Genomic DNA, 27301 nt, shown 5'->3' on the forward strand with positions numbered 1-27301 from the left:
TTTGGTAAAATTGTACAATCAATATTGTATCATCGATAGACATCTCAACTGAATTACAAAGTGCTATTTCCAATTTTTTCACAGTATCAATGAATTTCACATACGACACTGGGCTACCTCAAGGCAGTGTATGCGACTACGCAAGAGACTTTATTCTTGTAATAAAGATCCCAGCTTTTAACTTAGCTGTAGGGCCAGCATTGATTGCTGCATGATTTTTGTGAATGGATTCGCATGAGGATTTGCATGAGTGTGTGGAAGTTCATTTTGACTTTGCCGTTTTGCTTGCCACACCCCTTCCAGCACCTCCCTATTACATCTGCAAGTGTTTGCATGTCCTAGCTGGAGGTGAGGAGCTTGGATTTTGTGTTTTGTTTTTTAATTTTACAATGCTGCATAATCTACCTCCGTACAGATCATAAAAGACTCTATTAAATGTTTGTGTTCCAGATGGGACTAATGAAGCTACACACGTGGATCTACATGAAAAGCAAGACTATCCGGCACATATATCAGCTATGTGATGGATTAATTCTGAGTAAATAAAACATGCCATTATAGTGTTATTCACAGCAAAGGGGAAATGGTTTTCTGAAGCGCGTACATGACTTTTGCTGGAAGGTAGTGCAGCCTCTCCAGAACACAACATGTATATTCTATGCTGTCATGCACTATTGCCTTGCATTAATACACTTCTCAGCTGTGCACCAGACGTTTCCTATTTTTAATCAGGCTGCTTTGTTTCAGCACTCACCTTGGAACAGAAGGCTATGGCGGGAGTCAATCCGCTGGTAATGGCCAAACCCAGTAAAATGTAAACAAATCCTATGGAATATGAATACAGAACCTGAAAAATTAAATACTCACTTGAAAATTGTAATGGAAACCTCAAATATCGTTCACACAAGCGTCAAAAGCAGTTATATAAACCACAAGCAATTATATAAATCACACACACACACACACACACACACACACACACACACACACACACACACACACACACACACACACACACACACACACACACACACACACACACACACACACACACACACACACACACACACACACACACACACACACACACACACACACACACACACTATACAGTAGACTCTCGTTATAGTAAACTGATATAGTATACCTCTAGATATAGTAAACTCAGTCCTCAGGTACCGGGAAATGAGTGTGTATAAATATACGATGTATGACCAATTATGATATAGTAAACTTCTGATATAATAAACTACTTTTCCTCGTCCCTTGGACTTGGATTTGTGTGTGTGCACATATATATATGTATGTGCGTATGTATGTGTGTACACACACACACACGTTTCAGTCAGAATTCTGCTTTAGTGCAAAAATGTGTCATTTGTCATCATTACACAACTCAGATTTTAGCCAAATACAGTACAGCCCCGGGTTATCCAAAACTCAACTAACCAGCACAAATCCAAATCGCCGGCAGTACTCAAACTGGTGAAGGCCACATTTTTGGGCTGTTTGTGGGCTCTGATGTGCTTAAAGGCTGGGTTCCATGGCTCCCCCAAGGTTAATATACCTACACATGACTGTATTTTAACATTTAATACAGAGTTCATGGTATGTATATAGAGTGGAGAATAGTACTGTATTAGCTGAGCCTATTTTTAACATAGAGTCTCATGGAACCAGAAAGCATCAGCCAATCCCCATTAGTGTGAAAAAAACAATACTCTACTGTACCTTTAAATATTGTCTTTAAAGTTCTGACTACAACTGCATCTGTATAATAGTCAGTAAACATGCAAATAATCACTACAGTACAGAGCTTGGTGGAAGAAACTTCCCAAAATGTGTATCTGTCATTTATTGAAAGGTCTGCACACTCCATTCTCTATTTTTACTGTAATGACACATTCATCAAACAGGAAGGAGTTTTCTTGTACATATGTGGGTAGGCCAGGGATGTGTATATTTCAACTGCGGTAATCAGAGATAGGTGATGAGATACAGATATTCTGGGTTTGCGTGAAAATCTAATGCAGATTAAAATTCAGCCAAACACATGCAGGAGCTGAAGCTGAATTTCAAGATGCAAGCATACCAATCCCAGGGATTATGGCAGCTATTGGGGCCCATTCACACTACAAGAGCTGTTTAAACGCTAGTGATTGGAAAAGCTCTAGCTAATGCAATGCTTCGGGGGATTTTTACAAAATCACATCGCTCCAGTGAGAACACTCACATAGGATAACATTAGCAGGAGCTTTTAAAATCACAAAGCGCTTAGAAAAGCTCCTGTAGTGTGAACAAGCCCTTGCAGTGAACACATACTGGGCCTAAAGCAGTCACCAGACAGACAACTAGGTAAATACAGATATGTTCAAATACTTTAAATGTACACATATGGTTTGATGATTTTCTTTTCTTTATGGGAACTGGAACTGCGCTTTAAAGAGAACCCGAGGTGGGTTTAAAGAATGTTATCTGCATACAGAGGCTGGATCTGCCTATACAGCCCAGCCTCTGTTGCTATCCCAAACCCCACTAAGGTCCCCCTGCACTCTGCAATCCCTCATAAATCACAGCCGTGCTGTGAGGCTGTGTTTACATCTGTAGTGTCAGTCTCAGCTGCTCCCCCGCCTCCTGCATAGCTCCAGTCCCCGCCCCGTCCCTTCCCTCCAATCAGCAGGGAGGGAAGGGATGCAGGCGGGGACTGGAGTTCTGCAGGAGGCGGGGAGAGCAGCAGACTGACACTATAGAGATAAACACAGCCAGCTCTGACAAGCTGTTTGTCAGCAGCATGGCTGTGATTTATGAGGGATTGCAGAGTGCAGGGGGACCTTAGGGGGGTTTGGGATAGCAACAGAGGCTGGGCTGTATAGGCAGATCCAGCCTCTGTGTGCAGATAATATTCTTCAAACCCACCTCGGGTTCTCTTTAAGAAGCAGAAAAAGAATGATTAAAACGTACAAAGGGGTTGTAAAAACAGCACTAAATACTCCTCGGCATCAAGTTATTTCAGGGGTTTTTTTTTCCATCAACGTGAAAAAAACAATTTTATAGATAAGGCGGAAAAAATATAAGGCGTGGTGGCTCAAGAAAAACTTTGTGCAACAAGGCCTTGGTCCTTTAAAGTGGACCTGAACTCAGAACTTCATCTCTGCTCTAAAAGACAAGCAATGGCATAATAACCTTCAAAGAAAAACATTTCTTTGTTAGAGCTTACAGAAATAAATTTGCAGTGTGTCTACTTCCTGCTTTCATGACAGCAGACAAAGGGTTAATATTCCTGTGATATTCCTGTGCATACTGTATTAGTTGCGCTTGCCGAACTGACACAGCTAAAAGCTCAAATTACAATTGTGATTGCTTGAAGAGGAGGGGGAATTAGACAGGCTAAATTCTCTAAATACATACAGGGTGCATGTTTCTCCGTGTTCCTTGAGTCCTGTGCAAGAGTTCAGGTCCACCGACCTAAAAGCTAAAAGTAATAGTAAAAAAGGGCCTAGTGCCGACGGCCCTGCATATCTTACTGGGTACAGTTCTTTCTGCAATGTAAAGTTACCTGCAGTCTCTGCCATTCTGAGGCATCTGCCTTTTATGAGCTCCCATTGGTCATTGCTCCCAGTCACTGTAAATGAGCTAGGACCAGCTTGAATTAGGAGCTGCAATCCAAGCTATGACATAAAAGACAGGCACCTAGGAGGGAAGGAGGCTGCAGATAACCTATAAAAACAAAAAATAGCAGAGTGGACTGGAAAGACATGCAGGGTAGTACTGAACTAGCCAGCAGTAGCTCTACTTTAGTTTTGTTTTTATCAGGGCTGTGGAGTCGGAGTCGAGGCAATTTTGGGCACCCGGAGTCTGAGTTGTGGTTTCAGAAACTGAGGAGTCGGAAGTCGTATGATTTTTGTACAAAATCCACAGCCGTGTTAAGTATTAGACTAAGGAGTCGGAGTAGAGGAGTCTGAGCAATTTTGCGTACCCGGAGTCGTGGTTTCAGAAACTGAGGAGTCGGAAGATTTTTGTACCGACTCCACAGCCCTGGTTTTTATCCTTTAGTAGGATAGAAAACTGCTCTTTCTAGTGATGGGTCGTTCGCGAACGAGCCGGCTCTAAGAGCCGGCTCTTTGCTGTGAACGACAAGAGCCGGCTCTCAGTTTTGAAAGAGCCGATGCCTCAGCCGCCCCACACAGCTCTGGTTTGCTGTGTAATTAAGGGCGCTGAGGCATGCTGGGAGATGTAGTCCTCCTCGTGCAGCTTGTAGGGGCGGAACAGAGCAGTAGCAGGAGGGATTGCCCGAGCAAAAGAAGCAGTCTGGAGTTGTCATGGAGATGGGGCGGGGCTTTTACTCCGATTCTGAGTGGTCTCTAGTGATATTTAATGAAGAGACGATTGAGAGCCGTAAGAGCCGGCTCTTTAATGGGAGCCGATTCAGAAGAGCCGAATCTCCAAGAAGAGCCGGAATTCCCATCACTAGCTCTTTCCCTTAAACCATTTCAGGTTATGGAATGCACAACTGTTACATGATCCAAGCACACCAAATTCATTAAAATGTAAACATGTATTATTTACTTTATGCAGATTATGGGGTGTTTACCATTTCTGAATTAGATCCATTGTGCAGTTTCATGGCTTTTTCTTGCACATTTCCAATAACGGCATCTGCGCAAAGGGCGAGGGAAATAAGCACCACGCCTTAAAAGAAGAAAACACAATTAAAATGATTTCTATATGTTCAAACTGAAAAGCGCTCACAGAGGCATCACACATTCAGCAGAAATGGTAATTAATAACGTACCAATCTGGGGTTAATTGCTGGGTTTTATGCTGGGTGACTGTTCAGGCAGAAGAAGGATGATGTGCCAAGTGTCTGTGTAGGCACAAAGGGGGGTAAGCACTGGGCAGGCAGAGATGGCTTGACACACAGTAAAAGGTTGTCTGAAATGCACTTGGGAGATCACATATTCCTATAATTTGTCATAAAAAGACCATTGCAGTGTTCCCAATAGAGTCAGCACCGCATTTTTATTTTTTAACACACTGCATGCTGCATTTCCATCTGCTTCCTTTACACTTTCCCAGTCAGTGCAACTGGATGAGGTCTGACAGCACCAAACACGTAAAAAAGAAAAGCATTAAAAAAAAAACTGTTTTATAGTGGGAACAGGTTCTCACTGGGCAGGCAGAGATGGATCCAGTTGAGGGTTTTAAATGAGTTTGGATCTGGGACAGAGAAGACATTCAAAAGGATCTGTAAAAATAATGTTATGAATAAAATTGCTTATTTTTTACAATATTCATTTATAAACTGTTTACTCATTGTAAAATCTTTCCACATCCCAATTTACAATCTGAAATGTATCATGAGTAGCAACATCTTTAGTGCTGCCAGGTGATCTCTGCGGAATGTTTGTTTACTGAGAGTTCTATGCATAAACGGAAATATGCCTTCCTTGACATTTAGAGAAAGCTGTTATTTCCCACAATGGAATGGGATTCACAGATAGCAAACTTTCGGGGCCATGGCCCTGATATCACAATGTGGGAGGGGTTTCACCAGCCATGCAGATAGCCCTGATGATCTATTCGAGAAAAGTTAAAGATTTCTTTTGGGAAAAGAGGTATCAGCTACTGATCAGGATGAAGTTGAATGATTAATGTACTTATAAAGATTGGTGGATCAACCCCAGATTATCCTCTTATTGAGGACATGCAATTATAATCCATTACTTCTGCCCTCTGAAGAAATGTGAGAACCTTTTAGGCTGTCTACAGCTCATAAACACCACCCCTGAATCAACAGGTTGTACCATACACAACAGCAATGCTGTGGGTCTTTCCCTACAAATGTCGGACTTCTGCTCAAGATGGTGTGTGAAAGCATTACTGACCTAGCTGCCCCTTTACCTTCACTGTGTGATCACTGGTCTCTGATATCTCATTCTTCAAGTGGTGGAGAGGTGTGGAACTATTTGTTTTTGGTGTGGAACTATTTGTTTTTATTTACAGAATGAGTTATGCGTTGCATGACGCTCTCCTCACAGCAAAAATGCAGGGCAGTAAAAGCTGAACATAGAATAAAAAAATACATAATTGAAGGCTGAATGTAAAAAACAAGCCTTTCAAGTTCTCCACCTTCTCAGCCACAAAAGCCAACCCTGTATTGTAAGTAACTGAAATCATAATTTGTTAATAACTGCCATAACATGTCAGTGATGCACAAGTATGATATTTATTGCAATCTAAGGTTGTTAATAGTTATATTTCTTTCAAATTGCAGCCAGCTATAAAATTCCAGAGAATACTTTAAGCTCAAATTGCACTTCTGTACCCGCATCAAAATACTGACTGCCCTGGTATTTTACTCTTCCTGCACAAGTAATTAGCTGCACAGCGCAGAATCCCTTGTTCCACACCCGCACTAGCTGAACAACTGGCAGCATACAGTGATGCTCCCATCTTTATACAGTGCCATATTGCGGGGGTTGTTTATTTTTTTTAACAAAGGTGGAATTTCACTTTAAAGAGAACCAGAGATGAAGCACCCTCATGTATTTTATTACATTTATCAGTGGTAACATGACAGTAAACACCTACCCTGCTTTTAGTTTCATTGTTATCTGCTTAATTAGTCTATTAGCAACTGTGATAAGAATCCACCCACTCGAGGTTTGATCTGGAATCATTATAGCTGAGTCACTCTTCTGTGGAGTCCTTTCAAGCCCAAGCCTTCCCCCTCCTGGCTTAGATCTTCTGCTTTGCATACTGAGAGCTGTGATGACTGGGAGGGGCTGCTGCTCCTGAGAGAGAAGCTCTGTGGCTGTAATATGATCCCTGTGTGCTCTGTGTGCACTAGATTCTCATAGGAATGAAACTGCAGTTATTATCAGTGACACTTCCTACAGGCAGATCATACCAAAATGAAAGCACATAGATGAAAGGCTGCATTTAGCCTAGATAGCAGCATAGTCTCATATAGCCTAGACAGCACATCCAGAACAACTCATATAACCCAGAAGGAGAAGAGATATGAGCCGGCGGCCATATTTGATTTTTCCTGGCGCAATAATGGATAAAAAACACTAAAAAATTATCAGATAGAGCATTTATTCTTTACAAGCTATCGACTGATATGTTTATTTTGTGTGAAATGTTCATCTCTGGTTCCCTTTAAGGACGACAGTAGTGTGGGAAATGAAGGAGGCTAGGCAATGCAAAGTATTTAATGTGTAACTGAGGCAAACCTTGGGTACAAAATAACATACTTACCTAAGAAGAGGGAAACCTCTAGATCCTAATGAGGCTTCCTATGGTGTTCTCCAGTCCCCCATTGCAGAGCGCTGACCTCCCCAGAAGATTACCCATAAGGTCGGTAAACACAATGGGGCCACACTACTCTTCAGGCACAAGCGCAGCCGCACAGTAAGCTGGACCCGCTCATGCACGTGTTCCGTGCTACTACCAATTAAATAAGACGCAATTTTAAGGTTGCTCCTTGCAAGCGGCGGAGGACCAGAAGCTTTCCTCAGGGAACCTGAACTGAGTAAAATTATTTAAAATAAAAACATGACCTACAAATGAATATTACATACTTACCTCGCCATCAATTCCTTTCAGAAGCTCACTATTTTTTTCTTACAACGATTCCTTCCAGTTCAGTTATCAGAACTGAAATTTATCAGTTGCTGTCAGTTATATATCAGTTGTTGTCAGTTACAGCTGAAAGGACAACTGATGAGCAAAGTAATGTCCACGTTTCCCTATGGCTCAAGTGGAAGCTATTATGGGGCAATGGGTATTTTCAAAATGGAGGAAGGAGAATTCCATTGATCTCAGTGGACAAACAGGACGCAGGAGAGGAGAAAAGCTAAGGAGTAGAGGAAAAAGAGATTAACCTTCCTGGCGGTAACCCCGTAGTTCGGGGTAAGCCGCGCAGGAGGTTTTCTCAGGCCCTGCTCGGCGAATTTTCAAAATTTTGTTTTTGCTGGACGCAGCTAGCACTTTGCTAGCTGCGCCAGCACACCGATCGCCGCCGCCCCGCGCCTGATCGCCGCTATACGGCGCGGCGCGCGCCCCCCCCCAGACCCCGTGCGCTGCCTAGCCAATCAGTGCCAGGCAGCGCCGAGGGGTGGATCGGGACTCCCAATGACGTCGCTGACGTCATCCCGCCCCGTCGCCATGACGACGGGGGAAGCCCTCCAGGAAATCCCGTTCTTTGAACGGGATTTCCTGATCTATCGCCGGAGGCGATCGAATCGGGCGGGGGGATGCCGCTGAGCAGCGGCTATCATGTAGCGAGCCCTGGGCTCGCTACATGATATAAGAAAAAAAAAAAAACTGCTGCGCTGCCTCCTGGCGGATTTTTTCATACCGCCAGGAGGGTTAATGAGTAGACTACACCGGAGGTAAGTATGACCTGTGTATATTTATTTTGACTTCTTCATTTACAGTTCAGGTTTGCTTTAAGTATTTACTTTGACTACTATTATCCCTCGAATTCTCTTTTAAGATCTGAGCCACATTACTAAGCACTTTGGGATTCATATTCTCTGGAAAAAACAAAACAAAAAAAAAACAAAACAAAAAAACAAAAACAAAAACAAAACAAAAAAAAAACTTTACACCCCCTAGTGACCAGACGATTTTTTACAATTCAGTGCTCTGCAACGTTAACAGCTCACTGCAGAGCCATACAACTTGATACAAAAATGAACTTGCCCTCCTTTTGCCACCAACACAGAGCTTTCTGTTGGGAGCATCTGATTGCTGCTGGGATGTGTATTTTTTTATTTATTTTTTTAATAATAATTTATAGAGTACAGGTAGTCCCCAACTTCCGAACGCCCAACTTACGAATGACCTGCCGATACGAACGGCATGTGTTCTGTGTTTCCATGGGAACAAGCCCCCCAAAAACATTTTCAAATTGGACTTTAAACTTATATAAGCAGGTACAGAGGGCAGAGGTGACACAGAGGGGGACACTGAAGGCACAGGGGGGCACAGAGGAGGTACAGGGGACAGAGATCGCACAGTGTTCCGACTTAAGAACAGATTCAGGTTAAGAACGAACCTACAGTCCCCATCTCGTTTGTTAACTGGGGACTACCTGTATTTATTTTGTATTAAATTTCCATATTTTTTTTACTGCTAGTCCGCGATCAGCAGGCTGTTAGCAGGGATAGCAGGCTGTTTACGGAGCGGAGCTCTGTAACTAAAGCGGGGATGCACGCAATCCCCTCTAATCTCCACCCACCGCTTTTGACGCCGATCAGCGTTAGTCGGTCCTGGAGCTGCCACCTTCCCCACACCTATTGGCGTTAGGCGGCTGGGAAGGTGTTAAAATTATCAAATTTTTGCCATGATTTTTCTAAACTCTAAGGGCCCGTTTCCACTATAGCGTTGGGGAATCGCCGGTGAATCACCGCAGGCAAATCGCATGCGATTCCGCATGCGTTTTTTGCAGCGATTTCGCATAGGTTAGGGTGATGCGATTTTAACCATGTCACTGCCTGTGTAAATTAACATGGGTACCTATGCGAAATCGCATGCGAATTCGCGGCAAAAAGCGCATGGGGAAAACGCATGCGATTTCCCTATTCAATACATTGCGTGCGATTCGCCTGCATTCCACACGCAGGCGATTCGCCTGCATTCCACACGCAGGCGAATTCCACACGCAGCATTGCGGAATCGCCGGCGAATCACCGCAGGCAAATCGCATGCGATTCCGCATGCGTTTTTTGCCGCGATTTCGCATTCGATTTCGCATAGGTTAGGGTGATGCGATTTTAACCATGTCACTGCCTGTGTAAATTAACATGGGTACCTATGCGAAATCGCGGCAAAAAAAACGCATGGGGAAAACACATGCGATTTCCCTATTAAATACATTGCGTGCGATTCGCCTGCATTCCACACGCAGGCGAATTCTGAGGGCTGTGCCATGCAGAAAAATCCTGCACAGAAAAACGCACAGGTAAACTGACAAGTGGAAACAGGCCCATCCACTTGTATTGGCTGTGCGAATCTGCATGCGGGCAACGCATGCGGATTCGCGATAGTGGAAACGGGCCCTAATGCAGGTCAATGGGATTTTTTTTCAAAATGCAAATGTAGCGCAAGCGGATGGCAAATCGCTCAGCAGTGTGGCTCAGCCCTTACAGCCTATATCTTTAGTAGTGGCTGGATAGTGTAATGGTTAAGGCCTCTGACGCAGGAGACCAGGGTTCGAATCTCGGCTCTGCCTGTTCAGTAAGCCAGCACCTATTCAGTAGACCATGGGCAAGTCTCCCTAACACTGCTACTGCCTACTGAGCGTGTCCTAGTGGCTGCAGCTCTGGCGCTTTGAGCCCACCAGGAGAGAAGCGCAATATAAATGTTCTGTGTTTGTTTATAACTACTGATCATTTTAAAATGCACTTTTTAATGAAAGTAAAGAATGAGTCTGCCTTTTTTTAAATATATGAAAAAATATTATTGGGTAAGGGCCTTTATAATGTGAAGGATCAAAAACACAGTCCTGTTTTAGGGCAATCCACCTTGCCCACCGTGACTAGTATATTGCTTTAAGAAAAGGAGGTCACAAGAAAAGAGGGCCCACCACCATAGGAAATTATGGCGTCAAAACGTGGGCCCTCTTTTCTTGTGACCTTCTTTAGGTCATATTTTATGTGGAAATGTATTTTGTGATATCTAATGTGACGTTGTTGTTTTCTTTATAGAACTGGGTATCTTGGCCTGATGAAGGGCACATATATTTACACAGCCCGAAACGAACATGTGTCGTTGCCTTGAAAATCAATACCTGTTGTAACTGCAATTGTTTACCAAGCTAAATTAGATATCACTTTTTTGTCTTTGGCTCTATGAGGACTCACTATTTACTCAAGAACTGTGCTTCTTTTATACTTTTGGATACATCCTTTTGTATATGTGTCCATAAAATCTTTTTTATGAAGAATTTTTTGTAATTTTGAGATTGCATCTCGATACGAGTCATTTTCTTAAAGCAATATACTTTTTTTTTAAATATATGCCTAGTTTGAATTGCCCAAGGTTTTGTCACACATGCTTTAATTGGACAATTTAAACTTTAGCTCTAACCCCTAAATGAGAGTAATGCAAGGCGGAATAGTGTATTTACCGTAGAAAGCACAATCTGCAGAGCGCAGGGAAGAGATGGAAGCTCTGAGCCAACTGAGGCTTTATGATAACAATATTTGTATGAGACAGCAGAAGAGTCTGCTTTGTTTATACTAGCTGAATAGTTTTGCTTCCTTTAGGCAAAAATGTCATCTGAATAGATTTGTCCCTCACAATGTTCAAAGGAATCTGATTAAATCCTGTAAGTAGGGCTTCAGCTGAAATCAGACTAGTTTATGTATCAATGTTTGAGAAATTTATGAGTAAAAAGTCAAGTGAAGTCAATCTGGCATTTAGTAACTAGCATCCCAACTGCTCCCCTTAGGCAACCCAATCCTTAAGAATTTTTCATTTGAAAGTTAATATAAAATAGAGAAAGTAGCATGTTTTCTGAAAGCCTCAATGCCTCCAAGACTTTTGCTGGTTTATGCATTTATCCATGCATATGCTAGTGTCAATACACATTTAACATATGTTTTCTAATACACCGCCTTTGCAAAGAATATTATGTGATAATAAACTGCACTGTGCCGCTCCGTAGATCTTTTATTTCCCCATGTCATGACTATATTTTATACACAAAGAAAAGGCAGTATTTTGACTCCAGTTTTTACTACGTTAAAGTGTACCTAAACTCAGAACTTCCTCTCTGCTCTAAAATATAAACAACAGCATAATGACCTTTAAAGAGAAACATTTCTTTGTTACAACTGATACAAATCCTACAATAAATCTGCTGTGTTTTTACTTTCTTTACAGTCAGGTGACACAGGGAGAGATCAAATTACAACTTTTGATTAGACACAGATGAGGTGGAATTAGACAGGCTAAACTCTCTAAATACATACAGGGTGCATCTCTCTCTGTTTTCCTTCTGTCCTGTGCAAGAGTTCAGGTCCACTTTAAAATCTTTTAGTTAGAGAGTTCCACTATTATAAATATCTGCAACCAGAGGGACTCAAAACTAAAGGTGGCCACTAATGATCCAATTTCTAGCAAAAAATTTGTATCAGAAATTCTGATCGGAAGAAAAATTGTTCACTACACCATCAACGAACCAATCTTTGCTTGCTATCTATCACAACCAATCAAGAAAATCCAAATTTTGGTTTGACAAAAATCCAATCGGACGACTATTTTTATAATTGTTCATAATGGATTGTGTCCATCAACAGATTATTTTCAACCAATCCGATCAGAATTTCTGGTCGCTCGAACGATTTTTTACTAGAAATTGGACAGTTAGTGGCCAGCTTAACAGTAATTTGAAAGTAGAGTCCATCTTTTCTGACCCACCTTTAAAGTGAACCTTAAGTGTCCCAAAAAAAATGAGTTTTACTCACCTGGGGCTTACCTCAGCCCCCTGCAGCTGATCGGTGCCCACGACGAGTCGCTCTGATGCTCCGGGTCCCGCTGGCGGCCACTTCCGGTTTCGCCGTCAGAACCCGTCAGGCTGGGGAACGCGGCTGATACTACGCGTTCCCAGCCAAAATAGCACCCCTATGCGGCCATATGTCCGCATAGGCACCCGTATGCGGACATATGGCCGCATAGGGGTGCTATTTTGGCTGGGAACGCGTAGTATCAGCCGCGTTCCCCAGCCTGACGGGTCCTGACGGCGAAACCGGAAGTGGCCGCCAGCGGGACCCGGAGCATCAGAGCGACTCGTCGTGGGCACCGATCAGCTGCAGGGGGCTGAGGTAAGCCCCAGGTGAGTAAAACTCATTTTTTTTGGGACACTTAAGGTTCACTTTAAGCACAGGACCATTGTTCCTGTGTGTATATATATAGAACTGCCTTAAAAACGTACCTGAAGTGACATGTTGAGTTAAACATATACACATATAGTACTATCCACACAGAGGCCTGGTGCACACCAAAAACCGCTAGCAGATCCGCAAAATGCTAGCAGATTTTGAAACGCTTTTTCTTTTTCTGCAGCGTTTCAGCTAGCGTTTTGCGGTTTTGTGTAGCGGTTTTGGTGTAGTAGATTTCATGTATTGTTACAGTAAACCTGTTACTGAACAGCTACTGTAACAAAAAACGCCTGGCAAACCGCTCTGAAGTGCCGTTTTTTAGAGCGGTTTGCGGTTTTCCTATACTTAACATTGAGGCAGAAATGCCTCGGCAATCCAAAATCTGCAGCAGCCCGGGAGTATGCGTTTCTGCAAAACACCTCCCGCTCTGGTGTGCACCAGCCCATTGAAATACATTACCCAAGCGGATCCGCACCCGCAAGCGGATCGCAAACCGCAGCCGAAACGCTCTGGTGTGCACTAGGCCTAAGAGTCGGTTCACATTTGTTTTAAAAACGTATCCTTTTCCCTAGACCAAATTCAGAGCCACGCCAAAACCGGAGCCACGGATACCATTGTTAAAAATAGCGTCAGTCTTCACACACTTCAAAAACGGATCCGCGGGTGATCAGTTTTGAAAAACTGAACAGAGAGTCTTCATTTGTTGGGACTTCACGGACCCCCACAGACCCCGGTTACACGGAGGAGTAGTGAAAGGCGATGCAAAAACGGATCTCCCTCTACACAGCGAACTTTGCACGGAGGGAGATCTGGATTGCCTACTGCCTGCTGCTCCCCTCAATGTCACCCCCATAGGTGTCCCCAGGTATGCCTGAGGGGGTAGCAGTGAACACAGCGGTAGGGAGGGCCACCCTCCCCCTATGTTCGCTATAGCAAAAATAATGATGGCAAAAGTCATGAGCGAGTGAGCGAGCAGGGAAGCAATTACCTTTCTTTCTCTGCTTGCCGCGCGACTTCCTGCAATGCCACCCACTAGAGGGAAGGTAATGCTTCCCTGCTCACTCATTATTACTTTTGCAATCATTACTTTTGCTATAGTGGACATAGCTGGAGGGGGAGCGGGGACTGGGGGACCCAGGTGAGTGAGTGGAGGGGCCGACCCCCCACCCACCCACTGCAGCCCTTCCTGGTTGCTACCCCTCCGGCATGGCGGACACAGACATGTTTTTTAAAACGTAAACAGACTGGAAACGTGCTAAAAAAGGGCAGTACGGATCAGTTTTTGATCCGTTTAGGTTCCGGTTTAGAAAACTGGAGCCCGGACCGCGGATTGCGTTCTGCAACTGCACCTAGTGTGGACTGAGTCTAAAGGGGCCCATACACTGGTCGATTTCAGCCATATCGAATCAGCTAGAAATCGATGGAGCAGGAAGCATAATCGAACAATTTCGATTTTCTTGATCAGTCCAGATGGAAATTCTAGGTCAACGGCTGCTGGCAGCAGATCGATGACCCATAGAATTGAATTGGATCGGTGCAATAACTCATTTTGATCGATTTTCAACAGATTTCATTCTGACATCTATTGGAAATCTGTTCTTTGTGTGTGACACACAGACAGATTCCTGTCAGATTCAACCTGACAGACGTCTGACAGGAATCTATCTGATGGTCGAATCTGCTGCAAATCTATAAGTGTATGGCCACCTTTAGAAATGATCAGAAGTCTCTATTTTCTAGTGCAGTAAGAGTTAAAAAAAAAACAACAAAAAAAACAAAAACAAAAAAAAACTTGAGTTGTTATCCATGAAAAAAGCTGGATGAATTCAATCCAGTTCCCTGAAAGTGATATTGTCACCATAAAAATCAAATTTCAACAGCAACTGGTCTGAGTGTATTAAGTGATAAAGATGCTAATCCTGTATATTCAAAACTTTTTCTGCTGTTATGGTTTGGAGTTATATATATATATACACAATAGGAGCACTGGCCCTAATGCCAAACAGTGCCAAAAAGTTGAATGCTGGGAGTTCTTTTGAATGCTGGGAGTTCTTTTGAATGCTGGGAGTTTTTTTATCTATAATATATTCCCCCTCTTCCATTTATTTCCCAGCCTAGGTGATCACTTGTGTTTACAAGCAAGGCTGAGGTGACTCAGTGATTGGATGTGTAAATAAAAAAAATAAAAAAAGACTCTGGGAGGAGGGCAGCTAATGAATACACAATGAGTAAGAGAAGGGAGGGGGGAAAACAAGAGTCAGGGAGGATATGATGTCAGCATTAGCTTGGCAAGATAGCCACTGCCTAGAATATAATTTTCTGCTTTTCCTTTGTAAAATTCACAGAAATCATTAAGTGGATAGCACAATACATTTGTTATGTAAGTAGATGTAGTATTTATCTACTTATATATGTGTTTTTTATTTCTAGGTTAGCATGGGTGTCGCTTGTTCTTGAACAGTGAATATAAGCCAAAACAGCTGAGAAACAGTGAGATAAGGGTTCTAATGAGGTTTTACTGCAGTACGGTTCAAAGGGTCATTAGTTCTATAAATTTTCAACTTACAAGTAAGGGCCGGTTCACACGGACGCTTGGCGGCGTCTACCGTCAAGCGTTCGGGACCCATCGGCTAAACTCTCCCATTCAAGTGAATAGGAGCGTTTAGCATTGCGCGGTTACCGTCGATTACCGTCGATTGCATAAACGCGGCGTTCTGATCCCGATTTAACGCATCGTTTCGGCCGTCCCTAGAAGCCGCATGCAACGTCCAGGGACGGCTAGCCGGCGCGGCTATATGTCCCCCTGCGGGGACGAGAAACGCTGATCGCGACGATCTCTGTACCGCCGCCACTGAACGGGACGTCGCAGGACGACGCGACTTCCTGGCCACCCCAACGCCGCCTGCCGTCCGTGTGAACCGGCCCTTAGAGTGTGGATTCTGAACAGCAGCAGTAACAGTCTGATGCAATCTTAAAAATAAAGTTCTAAAACTGGAAATAAAAATGAGAGACTCTTTCTATACTACAGATGCTACACTTACCAGCCATACCACACATAAAATTCATTCAACCGGTTCAGCGCCGCAGTCCGAAAATTTCATGCATCCGAGCAACGTTCACCTCCCATTCATTCGCCTATAACTTTATTGCTACTTATCACAATGAATTGATCTAGATCTTGTTTTTTCCGCCACTAATTAGGCTTTCTTTGGGTGCTACATTTTGCTAAGAATTATTTTTTTCTAAATCCATTTTAACAGGAAGATTAAGAAAGAAATGAAAAAAATTCATTATTTCTCAGTTTTAGGCCATTATAGTTTGAAATTAATATACGCTACCGTAATTAAAATTCATGTATTTTATATGCCCATCTGTCCTGGTTATTACACCGTTTAAACGATGTCCCTATCACAATTTATGGTGCCGATATTTAATTTAGAAATAAAGGTGCATTTTTTCAATTTGCGTCCATCACTATTTATAAGCTTATAATTTTAAATAATATAATAACATACTCTCTTGACGTGCATATTTAAAAAGTTCAGACCCTTGGGTAACTATTTATGTTGTTTTTTGTTTTTTTTTATTGTATTTTTTTTAATTTTTTTTTTTAATAAAAAATGTATGTGGGTAATTTTTGGTGTGGGAGGGAAACTGTTTGTTTTACATGTAAAATAATAGTTTTCTTTAATTAAAAATGTATGTGGGTGCAGTTTACTATTTGGCCACAAGATGGCCACAGTGAAAAAATTCCTAGATGCGAACGATTTCGCATCCAGGAACTAAAGATCAGAGGAGTTGTTTCCTGGGGGCAGAAATACCGCGCTCTCTGGAGAGAAAGCGTCGGTATTTCTGCAGGGAGGTTAGATCGGTGAATGGGAATTATATTCCCATTCACTGATCGGAGGGCTAGCGGGGGGCGGCGGGTACGCGCGCGGGCGCGCGCCCGATCGCGCGCACCACGCAGGGGAAGATGCAGTGCCTATCTGGACAAGAAAGCTCGTCCAGATAGGCCGAACTGGTTAAAATATGTGCAAACAGACACATAAGAATAATGTTTTTTCCAGAGGAAAATGAGCCATAAATTACTTTTCTCCTATCGAGTGCTGTAATCACAGCGCAAGAGATTTGGATGCACACTGAGTAACTTTGGCACCATCAGAAGATGGAGCAGAAGTTACATTTTAAAACACTATAATTTGGCCTCCAGCAATAGCTGGAAGCTGAATTATATAATTCCCCACTATCCACGTGGACCTAGTGGGGGAATAGTAATTAATGTCGCCAGGACTTGTGCAGCAGCAGGATCAGCCATATACCATCTGTATCCTGCGCCCAAGTCTCACGGTGGCCAGTTCATATGTACGCTCTCCTATGTTGCGGTCACTAGCAGTAAATAGTAGAAATCTGACAGAAGTGACAGGTTTTGGATTAGTCCATCTCTTCATAAGGGATTCTCAGCAAGGCTTTTATTCTTTATAAAGATATTCCCTAAAAAGGATTTAAACAAATGATGCTGGCCAGCCTCCTTGCTCGCTACACAGTTTTTTGGCAGTTGGACAGAGCAACTGCCATTCCTTAAGTGCTTTTGAAAATAAATAAATCCCTGAGAATCCCCCCCTGAAGAGATGGACTAGTCCAAAACCTGTCGCTTCTGTCAGATTTCTACTACCTACTGTAAGTGACAGCAACATAGGAGAAAAGTAATTTATGGCTCATTTTACTCTGCAAGAAACGTACTTCGTATTTATATGTTTGCACATATTTTAAATTTTAAATTTTGTGGCTGTGTTATGATTTGGAGGGGGGTGAGTGCCAGTTTTGCCCCATTCCTGCTTCCACTCACAGTGAAGCAGCTGAGCAATATCTAATTTACAGAGTGAAACTCATCAAGCAAATGCCTCCTGTGAACATGCACACAGGTAGTTAACCACAGAAGGAAAGCCATGCCAGGGTCCGATAAACATAAGTGCAGGCTTCTATTGTGCTAAAGTAAAGAAAACCTGACCAGCAATTTTGGAGCACCTTATCAGTTTTCCTTATTAAAAATATCTATGGTCAGCTCAGCGTTTGGATATCACACCAACAAAATAAGAAGTGTGATGTTTTATGCCCTTCTAATGGAGAACTATGGTGTCCTAACATTCCTGGTATCAAATATGTAATAGGAACATGAGGGTTTGTATTTCAAAAATTCCACTTTACAGTATCTAGGAGCTGTTCTGTCAATAACAGCTGCCCTTCCCAATGGATTATCTCCTCTTCACTTTGGACTCATCAAGATATCATCTCTCTCCACACAAGCCATTTTGTGACTGAATTTCTGCACAAACACTTCTTAAAAGTCCTGTGTGACTGCACCATCTTGTGTAGCTGCATTTTATTGGGAGAAACCTAATCTAAATAATCAGGCAGCTAAAATGACTCAAATTATCAAATAGCGCTGCAATATTCAAATTATAGCAATTCAAATTACACCAATATTAGGCCATAGGCTGGAAAGTTCAAACTTAATAGTCTCTATGTATGCGCTTTTCTGTGGGGTGTAGCAAATCCCTTCTGTAAAGTCTCTTTATATAGATAGCGCTCCACAGTGATGATTGGTTAGAAGATAGAGAAGTCCCCTTTAGGACCACACTCACCCGCTCAGGTGGACCACTGTCAGACTGGTCATAAACGTTTTGGGCGGTCATCCGAGTTGGAATCGTTGAAGCCCTCTGTCCGTTATCCAGATGATAGCGTCCACAGTGTGATTAGATGACTCCACTGGTAGTTAGACTTCCTCAGCGTTCCTCATAGAGGATATGTGGCTTCAAGGTACCTCAAACACCAGGAACAACACCTCGGAGTGGGAACGGACAGCGGAAACTGAGCAACACGGACAACCTCTATAGGCCTTACCCGGGAGGCACGGGGGAGAGCCCTTTATTCACTCTAAACGCCTGTACCAAACCTATGTTTGTGAGTATGTTTTAAGGAATAAACTTGTCAGATTTTTTATGGAATTACGCAATGGTCTACTTATTTCCTCTGTGAGGTACCTTGAAGCCACATATCCTCTATGAGGAACGCTGAGGAAGTCTAACTACCAGTGGAGTCATCTAATCACACTGTGGACGCTATCATCTGGATAACGGACAGAGGGCTTCAACGATTCCAACTCGGATGACCGCCCAAAACGTTTATGACCAGTCTGACAGTGGTCCACCTGAGCGGGTGAGTGTGGTCCTAAAGGGGACTTCTCTATCTTCTAACCAATCATCACTGTGGAGCGCTATCTATATAAAGAAGCTAAAATGACTCAGCAAGCACAATTTTCAAAATTACAACTTGATGATTATGAGACAGAGGCAATACTGCTGTGGTAATCTCTTGAGGGCAGAGTCAGAACCAGCATTTCAATTGCAACGAATTCAAGTAGTAAACTAAAGGTGAATTCTGTCTTTGAGGAAGCTTATACATAACTTGATTTTAGGCATGGATATTCAGCCAATTTGATCATCATCATCAAATCTGGCAGAAATTGATGTCCCCACCATGGGCACCTGATTGATCGTTTCAATCGATTTTCGTCTGAATTGATCGATTGGCATGCTGGAAAATCTCGGTTGGAAGGGCTCCAATGGGTGCGGGGCGGCGACGACATTTGATTTTCCAGTGATTGCCGGACTACTGGCTGGTCTCCCCCCAAGTGTATGCGTCATCTGCCATGACCAATGTAACCCTGGGCCTCCACCAGCATTCGTGTTCCTTTTGAATTGGTACCGTGAACGCCAGTACCACATGACACTGCAGCATGTACCGATGTTACTATGTGTAGTGGTGTCAAGTGGTGCAGGCGCTCACGGTGCCAATTAAAAAAAGATGCCATGTGACAGGTGAGTATGCAACACTCATCACTAGTCTGGGGGAGGGGGAATGGCAGCCTGGCAGGTGGAGGCGTTAGGATGATTTAAAATAGATTTCATGCTGGAATCTATTGGAAGACTCTCTGCAGTGAGGGCAGGCAATAGATCCCTGTCTGATGAGATTTGATCAGAGAGGGATCTATCTGGTAGTCGATCTGGTGGCAGATTGAGAAATGCATAGGTACTCACCTTGAGTGACACATATCTCAATGGTATAGTCTTTATGCCTCACACATAACAGGTTGTGGGTATGGTTCTCTTGCTTGCTGAGATTTAGATTCCTCACAGGTGTAATGCAGCCACACAGGACAGCACACCACACACACACACACACACACACACACACACACACACACACACACACACACGTGTGAAGAGAGAGAATAAGACACGATTAGGGGCGTTTTCCGAAGCAAGTAATTTGAGTGCCACCATAGGTGCACGCTGTGTGTAATTTGGGCACAAGACAGAGTTGGTAGCAGATAATGTGCAAGATGAGATGGGAAGTATTAGGCGTAGCAATAGGATTGGTTCTAGGAGTAGCTAAGAGCAGTTAATGTTAAAGTGAACCTAAAGTCACCCCAAAAAAAATGAGATGAACTCACCTGGGGCTTCCCTCAGCCCCCTGCAGACGATCGGTGCCCTCGCAGCCCCGCTTTGATGGCCCAGGACCCGCCGGCGAACACTTCCGGTTTGGCCGTCACCGGCCGACAGGCATGGGAACGCGAGTGATTGTTCGCGTTGCCAGCCTGTATATCGCCCCCTATGCTGCTATTGCGGCCCCCTAGCATAGGGGGTGATATACAGGCTGGGAACGCGAACAATCACTCGCGTTCCCATGCCTGTCGGCCGGTGACGGCCAAACCGGAAGTGTTCGCCGGCGGGTCCTGGGCCATCGGAGCGGGGCTGCGAGGGCACCGATCATCTGCAGGGGGCTGAGGGAAGCCCCAGGTGAGTTCACCTCATTTTTTTTGGGTGACTTTAGGTTCTCTTTAAGAGAAACCGTAACCAAAAATGTAACTTCATCCCAATCGGTAGCGGATACCCCCTTTCCCACAAGAAATCTATTCCTTTTCTCAAATGGATCATCAGGGGCTCTGTATGGCTGATATTGTGGTGAAACCCCTCCCACAGTGTGATGTCAGTGCCTCACAGTTCTGAGGTCTTGACATCACACTGTGGGAGCCTTGTTGCATTGTGGGAAATAACAGCTGTTTCCAACTGCCAAAAAAGCAAGCAGCATCTCCTTCCAGTTACATCACCTGCCAGCAGCAAAAATGTCACCATGTGATAAATGTCTGAATGTAAATCAGGGATAGGAAAGATTTTACAATGAGCAAACATTGACTAAATCATTTATACATAATTGTTGTAAAAATTAAGCAATTTTTATTACATTATTTTCACTGGAGTTCCTCTTTAGGAGTAGTTAAAGGGAGGGTTAGTGTGAGTGGTAGGTTAGTTAGTAGTATATCGGCAGTTAGATGGATATTCTACTACTTGCTTCACCAGGTGCCTAAATTTCCTGGCGCTCTTTTCCCATGTATGCAAGGGGATCACCTTCACAACTACAGCAAAATACACTTAAAGAGAATCTGTATTGTTAAAATCGCACAAAAGTAAACATACCAGTGCGTTAGGGGACATCTCCTATTACCCTCTGTCACAATTTCGCCGCTCCTCGCCGCATTAAAAGTGGTTAAAAACAGTTTTAAAAAGTTTGTTTATAAACAAACAAAATGGCCACCAAAACAGGAAGTAGGTTGATGTACAGTATGTCCACACATAGAAAATACGTCCATACACAAGCAGGCTGTATACATCCTTCCTTTTGTATCTCAAGAGATCATTATACACAGGCAGTGTGCATAGAGGGGCCAGGAGGGGGGAGATGCATCACAGAACCACAACACTGAAGAACTTGGCAGCCTTCCATACACAGGCTGACAAGTCTGACAAGAGAGAGATAAGTTGATTTATTACAGAGATGGTGATAGTAGAACGTGCTGCAGTAAGCCAGAACACATTAGAATAGCTTTTGGAACTTGTAGGATGATAAAAAACAGGATGCAATTTTTGTTACGGAGTCTCTTTAAAAGAACTGCAATTGACAGTCTAGTAATAAGAATAATTTACCTGTTATATTGAAGTTTGGTGCAACTGTGCTATCTGCCAATGTGAACCATATGAGACCAAAACTCATGCAGACCGCTGCTGCCACATCTGCAGCATTGTGTCTTTTCCCTGTATATAAAAACAAGGAGAGCTTTTTTTTCACATAATAAAATTGTGTAGAGGAAATAATGAAATGACTGAGAACCAGGAAGCAACACATACACAAAAGCTCCAAATACAGTACTTTTATACACACTTTCAAATCTATGAAATAGTTGTTACTTTGTGCTCAGCTTTCATATTTTACATTTTTTTTGGTTTTCTCAAGTGCATTTTCATTTTAGAATAAGCCTAAGGGCCTGAGCACACTTACGGGTTGCTGAGCTAATTTCAGCAATTCATGTCAATGTATGATTAGCAGAGACATCAGAAAATGTATAAACTGTACTGTCTGATGGGCACACTAGTTCCAACATTGCACTGCTGCATGCATTTGTGTGAAAATTGCAATGCTTGAATGATGTCAGCATTGCAACGCTGAGCAATGTGTACCTGTAAATCACACAGCCACATTCATTGCACAGCAACCCGAGAATGTGCCTGGGCCCTAACTCAGCTTTCTCAACTCCACTATGAATCATGCTGGATTCCAGGGTAATAACTAAGCATATACCATAATGATACCTTCTTCTACAGTCGAAGGTGCTAGTACACATCTGCAGCTATCCGGGTCCGTAATAATCATTTCATTTCCACAGTGAGTAGAGATGTCCCACAGTGTGTTTTTGACAACAGACAGCAAGGGAGACCTGATTTTGGGAGACGTCTGGGGTGTATTTATATTTGTAATATTTTACCATCAACATCAATCCTATATAATTACTGATTAGTGTTGAGGTCTCTGCTATTATACCAGGCGGCAGAGAGCAGACAGTAAATTCTTCATGTCCAATTTTGTTGAAAGCTGAAGTGAGAATGGGTCCAATACGTTTCTATAGTGCATCAATGAATCCATTGCCATAAATACAGTGTGTGGTGTCTGCAAAAGTCGTGCAAGGTGGTACTTGGCATTCCGGTACTACAATGGACAGTGAATACGCTGGGAAAATGGACGTGTCTGAACAATTTATAGAAAGCATAAAGTCTCTGCTCCAGAGAAAGAAAAAAAAAATCAGTTTTTGGGTCTAGTGTGAACCTGGCATTAAAAGTCCTCCAGGGTATTATTCTACCGAGCCCGCTGTCACTCAAAAAGCAACAGATGGTGTGATCAGGCCTTGATGTTAAGGTAGTATCTTTTAAAGTCATACTTGACTTTTTGTTTACCATTCTCACTATCACTGAGAGGTTGGCTTCAGTTCCATGAACCTTACACATCTTAATACTTGCAATTGTTGACACAAGACATCATGATGCTTGAAGACGGTCTAATGGCCTTAATACATGTCCATATCAATAAAATGATACATTAGTGCTGTTTATTTATCGTTGCCTGTATGTGCATGTTTTAAAGGACAACTGAAGTAAGAAGAATATGGAGGCTGCCATATTTATTTCCTTTTAAACAATACCAGTTGCCTGGCAGCCCTGCTGATCTATTTGGCTGCAGTAGTCCTTGAATAAACACTAGAAATAAGCATGTGGGTAATCCTGTCAGATCTGAAAAGAACGTCAAAAACACCTGATCTGCATATGCTTGTTCAGGGTCTAGGGCTAAAAGTATTAGAGGCAGAGCACAAAGGACAAGCAGGACTGCCAGTCAACTGGTATTAATATCTGTATGATGACAGCGCTCCTCTTCTTATAGTACAACCTGCAGGGTTAAAGAGACCTCAACATAGTGCATTACTGCTAAAATTACAAGAATGACTAACACCATCAGAGGCGCCCCAAACGTGGCTTGATAGACAGACTGGCTTTTTACTTGGCCTGAGGAAGTGGGCTGGGTCCCACAAAACGCGTAGCCAGTGCTTAATTACTATTAAAATTCTTTTTCTAAAGTGATTTGTCGTCTATGAGTGGAAATTGGATTAAACCCGTTGGAAATTCAATGCTGCTAAATCGGTGGCTGATTTATGCGAGAGACCCACCTGAAAACTGAGGTGGATTACATCTGTGTGAGCCTGTAATTTTAAAGGGGTCGTGCGAATAGTTGCACCGAGAGTGGAGTTCGAGTGAAGCACCATTTTGCACTGGGGTGTTAGTCATTCTTGTAATTTTAGCAATAATGCACTATGTTGAGGTCTCTTTAACCCTGCAGGTTGTATTTTAAGAAGAGGAGCGCTGTCATCATATAGATATTAAGACATTGCTGTGGACTAATGATAGCGAATACTCTGGACTTTGGTTTGATGCATATAACAATTTAGAGGTTATATTGTTGGTCTGGTGGGCGCATTCTGTATCACTATAAAGCCAACTGGTATTGTTTAAAAAGAAATAAATATAGCAGCCTTCTTAGCCCTTTCGTTACAGTTGCCCTTTAAATCTGTCGCGGGCGTAGGAGATCCATCCACTGTAGTTGCAATCCTTGGTGTGTTAGAAAATAGCTGTTGCTTCCTCAGAAATATTTGTCGTTTACAACTGCCATTTTTACATTTTAGTTTTGCAAATGAAGCTAGGAATAGAACGGCTGGACTGGCCTTCACACAAGAGTTTTATGGTACTTCTACATCCCTAGTATTTGTATACTAAAACGATTGCTTGTGATTTGTGTAGCATACAGATCTGATTTGAGCACAGGTGTCTCCTGACCTAGATGGCCTCCTCTTAAGTGATCTGCCAACTTAGATTTAACTTGGCCAACCATTATTATAGTTCCAACTGTGAGCTGCTCATTCTCTTTCTTCTCTACTCCACAGAACAGAATGTGTTGCTTACATTTTATCACTATTCTTTAAGTAGTATCACTCCATACACATATAAAAAAGCAACTTTACAATTTCAGAGAAGAAAAAAAAAAAAGTTGAAGACATGAAGAAGTAAGAAAGCACAGGATTTGGACACAGGTTCGGTTTAAAAGACAAGCATACCTTGGATAAATATTCCTCCAATCATTACAGGGATTAGTTTGCAGCATTTGAAAATCACCTGAGTAGGATAATTCAGATACCCCAGAGAAGTGTTTGAAAGGCCCATTGTAGCCACAGTAAGGAATGCTATCATCATATAGGTTTTTGCAGGTATTCTGAAAAATAAAACAAATTTTAATGCAGTTTTTATTGCATCATTGTTATATTACAGTATGCATTTCTTACTTCTAAGGACTAGTTTAGGCCTTGGCAGCAGTCACACTGCTCTTCTGTTATAGCCTTAAACCTGCATAGAAGTGCTTTATTGTTGTTTTCAAAGGTAACATCTATGCAGTGTTGTTTTCAGAGTTCCAGCAGGAGTATTTTGGTTTTCAGTTTCCACAGGTTTGCAATGACAGCAGTCCTCCGAGGAACCTGCTTCCGACACTGGCAGCAGTCCTCCGAGGACACCTGCTTGCGGCACTGGCAGCAGTCCTCCGAGGACACCTGCTTGCGGCACTGGCAGCAGTCCTCCGAGGACACCTGCTTGCGGCACTGGCAGCAGTCCTCCGAGGACACCTGCTTGCGGCACTGGCAGCAGTCCTCCGAGGACACCTGCTTGCGGCACTGGCAGCAGTCCTCCGAGGACACCTGCTTGCGGCACTGGCAGCAGTCCTCCGAGGACACCTGCTTGCGGCACTGGCAGCAGTCCTCCGAGGACACCTGCTTGCGGCACTGGCAGCAGTCCTCCGAGGACACCTGCTTGCGGCACTGGCAGCAGTCCTCCGAGGACACCTGCTTGCGGCACTGGCAGCAGTCCTCCGAGGACACCTGCTTGCGGCACTGGCAGCAGTCCTCCGAGGACACCTGCTTGCGGCACTGGCAGCAGTCCTCCGAGGACACCTGCTTGCGGCACTGGCAGCAGTCCTCCGAGGACACCTGCTTGCGGCACTGGCAGCAGTCCTCCGAGGACACCTGCTTGCGGCACTGGCAGCAGTCCTCCGAGGACACCTGCTTGCGGCACTGGCAGCAGTCCTCCGAGGACACCTGCTTGCGGCACTGGCAGCAGTCCTCCGAGGACACCTGCTTGCGGCACTGGCAGCAGTCCTCCGAGGACACCTGCTTGCGGCACTGGCAGCAGTCCTCCGAGGACACCTGCTTGCGGCACTGGCAGCAGTCCTCCGAGGACACCTGCTTGCGGCACTGGCAGCAGTCCTCCGAGGGCACCTGCTTGCGGCACTGGCAGCAGTCCTCCGAGGGCACCTGCTTGCGGCACTGGCAGCAGTCCTCCGAGGACACCTGCTTGCGGCACTGGCAGCAGTCCTCCGAGGACACCTGCTTGCGGCACTGGCAGCAGTCCTCCGAGGACACCTGCTTGCGGCACTGGCAGCAGTCCTCCGAGGACACCTGCTTGCGGCACTGGCAGCAGTCCTCCGAGGACACCTGCTTGCGGCACTGGCAGCAGTCCTCCGAGGACACCTGCTTGCGGCACTGGCAGCAGTCCTCCGAGGACACCTGCTTGCGGCACTGGCAGCAGTCCTCCGAGGACACCTGCTTGCGGCACTGGCAGCAGTCCTCCGAGGACACCTGCTTGCGGCACTGGCAGCAGTCCTCCGAGGACACCTGCTTGCGGCACTGGCAGCAGTCCTCGAGGACACCTGCTTGCGGCACTGGCAGCAGTCCTCCGAGGACACCTGCTTGCGGCACTGGCAGCAGTCCTCCGAGGACACCTGCTTGCGGCACTGGCAGCAGTCCTCCGAGGACACCTGCTTGCGGCACTGGCAGCAGTCCTCCGAGGACACCTGCTTGCGGCACTGGCAGCAGTCCTCCGAGGACACCTGCTTGCGGCACTGGCAGCAGTCCTCCGAGGACACCTGCTTGCGGCACTGGCAGCAGTCCTCCGAGGACACCTGCTTGCGGCACTGGCAGCAGTCCTCCGAGGACACCTGCTTGCGGCACTGGCAGCAGTCCTCCGAGGACACCTGCTTGCGGCACTGGCAGCAGTCCTCCGAGGACACCTGCTTGCGGCACTGGCAGCAGTCCTCCGAGGACACCTGCTTGCGGCACTGGCAGCAGTCCTCCGAGGACACCTGCTTGCGGCACTGGCAGCAGTCCTCCGAGGACACCTGCTTGCGGCACTGGCAGCAGTCCTCCGAGGGCACCTGCTTGCGGCACTGGCAGCAGTCCTCCGAGGACACCTGCTTGCGGCACTGGCAGCAGTCCTCCGAGGGCACCTGCTTGCGGCACTGACAGCAGTCCTCCGAGGGCACCTGCTTGCGGCACTGACAGCAGTCCTCCGAGGGCACCTGCTTGCGGCACTGACAGCAGTCCTCCGAGGGCACCTGCTTGCGGCACTGACAGCAGTCCTCCGAGG

General features: G+C 44.4%; 1 protein-coding gene across 1 annotated transcript in view; it reads right to left on the bottom strand.

The window, feature by feature from the left end:
* The window catches only part of LOC137518698 (adenosine 3'-phospho 5'-phosphosulfate transporter 2-like), an 87122-nt gene that overhangs the window by 11262 nt on the left and 48559 nt on the right, over positions 1 to 27301 (bottom strand). Inside the window, exons 4-7 of the mRNA XM_068236872.1 lie at positions 24949 to 25103; positions 21941 to 22048; positions 4592 to 4689; positions 755 to 847 (exon numbers count right to left, since the gene is read on the bottom strand). Of these exons, the coding sequence (XP_068092973.1) occupies positions 755 to 847; positions 4592 to 4689; positions 21941 to 22048; positions 24949 to 25103 (454 nt within the window). The remainder of the gene's footprint in view (positions 1 to 754; positions 848 to 4591; positions 4690 to 21940; positions 22049 to 24948; positions 25104 to 27301) is intronic.

The sequence above is a fragment of the Hyperolius riggenbachi genome, chromosome 5 (genome assembly GCF_040937935.1).
Source record: "Hyperolius riggenbachi isolate aHypRig1 chromosome 5, aHypRig1.pri, whole genome shotgun sequence".
In the NCBI taxonomy this organism is placed as follows: Eukaryota; Metazoa; Chordata; class Amphibia; order Anura; family Hyperoliidae; genus Hyperolius; species Hyperolius riggenbachi.